This window comes from Schistocerca piceifrons, chromosome 8, assembly GCF_021461385.2.
Source record: "Schistocerca piceifrons isolate TAMUIC-IGC-003096 chromosome 8, iqSchPice1.1, whole genome shotgun sequence".
NCBI lineage: Eukaryota > Metazoa > Arthropoda > Insecta > Orthoptera > Acrididae > Schistocerca > Schistocerca piceifrons.
In genome coordinates, this window is record NC_060145.1 from 79,358,143 (window position 1) to 79,364,501 (window position 6,359).

General features: G+C 43.3%; 1 protein-coding gene across 1 annotated transcript; it reads right to left on the minus strand.

Annotated features, from left to right (window-relative positions):
• Positions 1–381: 381 nt before the first annotated feature.
• LOC124712084 (cuticle protein 7-like) lies at positions 382–5,977 on the minus strand (the record flags this gene model as incomplete). Its single annotated transcript, XM_047242381.1, has 3 exons — positions 382–743; positions 1,424–1,612; positions 5,927–5,977. Coding segments are annotated over 3 exons (345 nt in total), but the record flags the coding sequence as incomplete, so codon positions are not given.
• Between the last annotated feature and the right edge of the window lie 382 nt (positions 5,978–6,359).

The following is a 6,359-nucleotide window of genomic DNA, read 5'->3' on the forward strand; positions in this document are numbered from 1 at the left end:
CTGAACCATAGTTTACCAACCCGTTGTGCAGCATGTGTACGTGTGGATGGTGATCATATCCCACATTGATGTCTGGGTACATGCTCAGGAAACAGTGCCGTTTTGTAGCACATGTGTTTCGGGAAGGTTTTCTCAACTTATCACCAATACCATGGACTTACAGATCTGTATCGTGTGTGTTCCCTATGTGCCTATGCTATCAGCGCCAGTTTTCTGCAGTGCCACGTTGTGTGGCACCACATGCTGCAGTTATCCTTAATTTATGAGCATGAGTGTATGAAATAGACAAAATGGTTTTGTGAACCAACACTTTATTCAGTTTTATAAAAACACTAATAAATACAACTTGTCATATAAAAAACTACTTAACTGTTACTTTGTTCAATGTATCAACAAATAAATACAATAACAATTCACGTCTGTCATTATATCATCGCATGGAGTCGTCGATATGTACAGTTCCCTGGCGTGATTGTCACACACACGTATCACACATGAGTTTTTTTAGCGTCAGCGGTAGCTGTATAAGCGAGTAGGAAAGGGATAAGGAAGAGAAGGAAGAAGAAATATTCTCGGTGGCCGATGAACGCGCTGGGTCGTCGGTTTCAGTGTTCCGATGTCGGAGTCGGTGCTCATCCTCAGGGGTGGACGGGCAGCGGCAGCGGGCCGTGGGGCGCCGGTGGAGGTGGTGGTGGCGGCGGCAGCGTGGGCGGCTGTGGGGGCGGCGGCAGGGGGTGTCCCACCTGAGGGACAGAGGCACGTGACACACAACACAGCAGGTAGAAGACTACTGGGAATTAGTTTTACGCCCAAGTGCCACAGAAACAACAGCTTTAGTGTAGACATTATGTATCTGTTATTCTGGTCACCTGCGCATTGCTGTTGTTATGGACTGGTCTTTAGTCTTAAGGCTGGTCTGATGGAGCCCTCCAGCTAGTCTGTCTAGTTTAAACTCTTCCACTTCTGCATAGCTAACACTAGATACATCCATCAGTACCAATTTGTTGTAGTCAGTCCTTGATGTTCCTTGTCATATTTATCCCTTGTAGTTTCCTCCATTACCAAACTAACTATTGCTTGATGCTGTGGATCACCTATCACCTCATCTGTTCTATTAGTCAAATTGTGGCATATATACCTTTTCTCAACAATTTGATTCAGCATTTCGTCAATAATCAATTTATCGGTCCAATCTTCAAAGTTCTCGGACAGAATTACTATGTCATCGTAAAACCTTGAAGTTTTTATTTCTTCTATTTGAACATTAATTGCTTTCCCAAATTTGCCCTCGATTTTCATTTACTGCTAGCTGCAGTACTGTTAGTTAGCGATCTGAGTAATTTACAAGGGTCGTATTACAGAGCAAGTGACATCAATAATGCATGTGGTGTTTGGCTCGTGTAGTGGTGTATACGGTACTCACCCTCTTGACTACGGCGTTGAATCCGTTGTGGGGGTCGGCGGTGTACTCGACGATTCGGATGGTGCCATCCGCATCGGCCAGACTGTACGCTCCACGCACCGTGTCCCCCTCACGAGTCTCCCACTGCTCCTTGTGGTCTCCCGTGTGGGAGTCCTTCACAGCGTAGTCGTACTGGTAGTGAGCTGGGGCCTGCCAACACAGTGTTGCATCGTCAGGGGCTGGTCACCTGTCGTCTAGGCTCTGGTGTAGGATGTAGGACCAGGCACGGTCGGGATTTCGCAGCACAGCGCTACTGATAGTGAAAACTGAAGGAAGATTGTGTAACTCAGCATAGTCCTTCATCAGAGACTGGTCACCTGTCAGCCATGCACTGGGAATAAAGGACAGCATATGGAGTGAGATATCTAGCCAGAAATAGTTGAGATCGTCTTAAAATAGTCCTACTATAAGATGAGTGTTACTAAGCTTAATGTTCTATCTTCAGAGGCTAGCCACCTATCGACTAGGTTCTGGTGTGGAAGGGTTGTGTAAGACATCCAACTACGAACAGTTGAAATAATTGCAACGAAATCCTACATCTAGTGAGGACTGTATTATGCTGGTCCTAACCACAGTGGTCCATCATCAAGGGCTCGCCCCATGTTGGCTAGGAGCTGGGAATGAAGGGTGGCACACACTTAATGATATTCAACCAGGAGTGAATGAGATCCTCGCATAATACAGCACTATTTACAACTAGAGGATACTGCTGCTTACTACAGCACAGCGTCCCACCGTCAGAGGCTGTTTACCTGTCAGACAGATACTAGAAATGACGGGCAGCACTTCATGAGAGGTAGGGAACAATCGTTGGCGACGCCCTCCCGGTAGTGGAGACCTGAGGGTAGGTCTGTTCAGCACAGTGATCAGTTGTCAGTGACTTGGCCCTTGTTAGCTACGGAATGCAGACAGGTAAATGGTGGGAGCACTCCAACTGGCCGTCGTAGACATACTCAGCAGACTGACATACTGGTAGTGAGGACTTGGCAAGTCGCCTGCTCAACATACGATCATTTGTCAGTGGACAGTCCCCGTCAGCTAGGAACTGCAGACAGATGATAGCATATGCTAGAAGAAGACCAATGATGCAGGTATGTGACGCTCTTGTCACAGCCATACAACTAGTGAGGCTTGACGATGGTGTTAGTTCAGTGATCAACAATCAGTCGCTAGTCCACTGACAGCTAAAGGATATGATGGAAGAGTACCAACCAAGCATGGGCGAGAGGCTCTCAGCAGAGTCGCACTGATATTGAAAAACTGAGCAGCAGGCTATTCAGGATATTAGTCAACAGTCTGTATTGCGTAAATACCTATGAGAAGACTATTTCGTACAGACGACAGCATACGGTGAAAGGTCGCCAATCAAGGACTGACGAGACAGTCGCGTGTGGTCCTATAGTTTGTGGCCTAAGTTCGTAAGCCACGTATATATCAACGATAAAAGAAAAAGAACTTGACTTTCATCGGTGTTGGTAAGCATACGCATCAGATCAGACGCGACGTGTCATTTGTAGGCGGGCAGGCCTTTTCAGCGTGTGATGTGATTCTGCAGATACAGGTAAAAGACCATAAAGACTGACAAGGGGAGGCCGCCAATTGTGAAATTCAGATTCGACTCATACTGCGCATAATAAAAGCTCATGGCCAGAGGTGTAATGTGGCAAAGCACCAAGATGCACTTCTCAGCCGTTGTCGAGAAAATCGACAGTTAAAAGAAACCGTTGCGGTGAAATACTCTCTACGATTAATAATTTTCTACAGCGTCGTGGCGCAACGGTAAGCGGTCGGGTTCGTAACTCGAAGGTTGCCGAATCGAATCTCGCGCCATGCAACTTTTTTTATTATTTGTTTGTTGTAATTCAAATGTATACACACACACACACACACACACATATATATATATATATATATATATATATATATATATATATATATATATATATATATATATATATATAATACACACACACACACACACATAATTCCCGGCAATAAGTTGCAACAAGTTGTTGAAAGTCATTTGTCGTGGTAAAATAATACTTGAAATAATTATTGAAAAGTTCGGTATACACTCGCACATAATTAACAATTACTGACCAGAAGTAGCTGGAGTATCGCACGAACCGGAGTGATAGTTATCATAGAAACATGGAAAGCAGAAAACAGCACGACATCAAACACATCTGATAAAAGATGCGTTTTTACAAGAACAATTGTTTTTTTAAATTATCTGTTGGGAAACACACCTGATTGACATTCTGGAAAATTGTTCTATCGTTCGTCAGGTTTGATGCATACCACGCGTATCGTATCATATCGGCAAAAATCGGAGAAGACAATTGGTGGTGGACGATGGATTGGATTTTTATACAATCATCTCTGGAGTTGATGTCACGGTTTCGCTCGATTAAAAAAGCACAATTTTAAAGGCGCTTGATCAAATTTTTCACCTGTCGGTAAAAATACACGTCACACCGTTGGACGAGAGGAGTGCGCTTTGGAGGAATGACTTTTATAGTGCACGTTGGTAACTTCTTATCGTCCTGGAACATCTCATTGTATAATGCCGGGTTCGTTTGTCCATCCCAAGAGTCGATCAGAAAGTGAAATTCTTTCTTTTGTACGTATGGTCTATACATTTGAATTACAAAAAAAAAAAAAAAAAATTTAAAAAAAGTTGCACGGGGCGAGTTACGAACCCGACCGCTTACTGTTGCGCCACGACGCTGTAGAAAATTATTAAGCGTAGAGAGTATTTCCCCGCAACGGTTTCTTTTAACTGCCAATTTTCTCGACAACGGCTGAGAAGTGCATCTTGGTGCTTTGCCACATTACACCTCTGGCCATGAGCTTTTGTTATGCGCAGTATGAATCGAATCTGAATTTCACAATTGGCGGCCTCCCCTTGTGAGACAGCTGCACAGACGAAAACGGAATTGGATAAAGTTCATGCGAAATCAGCACTGGCGCTGAATGCTATTTGGGAATAATGAGTTTCATTGAGGACATCAGAGGTGGCCCACACGTGTAACCGTTGCAAACCTTTAGGATACGGTAGCAGACTTGAACAGAAAGGAAGTGTGAGAAACAATTTTATTGTATAGATTTAAAATCAATAGGTACAAATATCCTGCAAGAAACATTTAATTCGTAAAGCCGAGTGGGGTCTTGGTGAAGTGACTGCTAATCAAGAACAGATAAGGACGAATATTTCGGTATTTCTGACAAAATTTAGGCTCCGTTCAGATCAATCACCAACGAAGATACCTAGATCACTGGAGGCGACTGGAGTGCAGGTGAGTATCATGACGGTGGTAAAGGAGAGCACCAAAGGAATCGAAGACCGACTTTTCGACTGCAAGGCGATGGCGTCCCCAATTCCAAGAGTGTTACTACGCTGACATAATTGTTTGGCAAAGACAGAACCATAGCTACTCGTTTTTAGGCTTCAGTATTCCGTAGTTCGGACATCAAATAAGAATGGTGCACAAGAAAATGTTCTTTCACAATACAGCTCGCCAACAGTTGTCACAGAATCGAAGCAAGAATCAGCTGGTATTTTACCCGGCCTCTCGTCCATCTTATTCTCCTCATACAGCTACAAGAGATTTAGAGGTACTTTCCAACTTGAAAACTTGTCTTGGAGGAAAGAACTTCCATTACACGAGGAAGTCATCATCTTCCTGACAGAATCTTTTGAATTTAAATATGATATATATACAAATCTTTCAAGTGACACCCAAGCCTTTTTGGATCCGTTGTCATACATGTGGTGTTTTAAAAGTTTTGAGGTAAAACTCTACAGTAGAGAGATACTACAAATCATGTATTTTAAGTGGTGATTGAGTGGATGACATATTTGCCAGACAGAGTCAACGATTCCACGTTGGACGTAGATAATGTGTGACTCTGCGTGAGTATGCTTCACTTACATTACTTGTATTTCCCGTGTTTTATTTATTGTAATGGCACTGTATCTGTTCTACGAACAATGCTCCAATATTTATTAATAGGTACAATACCTTGTGCAGAATACAGTTTTAAAACTGTAGAAATCATGGTCAATGTTTAAGAAGCATGTATTTTGCAACTGGTTGGCTATCATTTCCTGTCCATTGAGGCTCTTTTGAATAGTTTGGAAGAAATAACTACATAAAAATTCAGTGAAAATCTCTGGCCGAAATTGGTGGCAGAATTATGAGGCTGCATCCGGAAAAAACAAATACAGTGAAAATCTCTTACCGATATTGATGGCAAAAGTAGGCAAAAGTAGATGGCTGCATGCATAAATAAAGCAAACTTTTCTTGCTATAAATGGTTTTTCTTTTCTTTGCTGATGTACCAAACTGCGCTTATTAGCATTATTTTGTTTCTAGTTAACGGTAACACACACTGTAGAATTGTTCTAAATTTTTGACAGCTGCCATGAATGCAGGTACCCGCAAGCCGTCACATACTTACCACATAGTCGTAGATGATCTCGTGCTGAGGTGGGGGTGGTGGTGGTGGGGGTGGAGGTGGTGGGGGTGGTGGAGGCGCGTGGCCGTGGATGACGCCACCACTCACCACCGCCACGAGAGTGGCCGCCAGCACCTGGACGGAGAAGAAGCGACACTGTTAGCGACCCCGTCTGTGTACCAACCAATCACATACGGTTGATGCTAGATGGAAATTGACTACAGCTTCTGTAGCTGCATTCATACACGTCTTCATAAAATTACTAAAAGTATCCAGTACTAATAAACAGAAAAATTGAAAAGAAAACTGATGACGCATCTTAACTAGAGACGTCAGAAAGTTAGTTACACAGGTTGTCCCATGCAAAGACCATTGCGCAATTAGGGAGGCACATTGCCGGAAGAGCTTACATTTTCTGGGTTTCTTGCAGAGACAG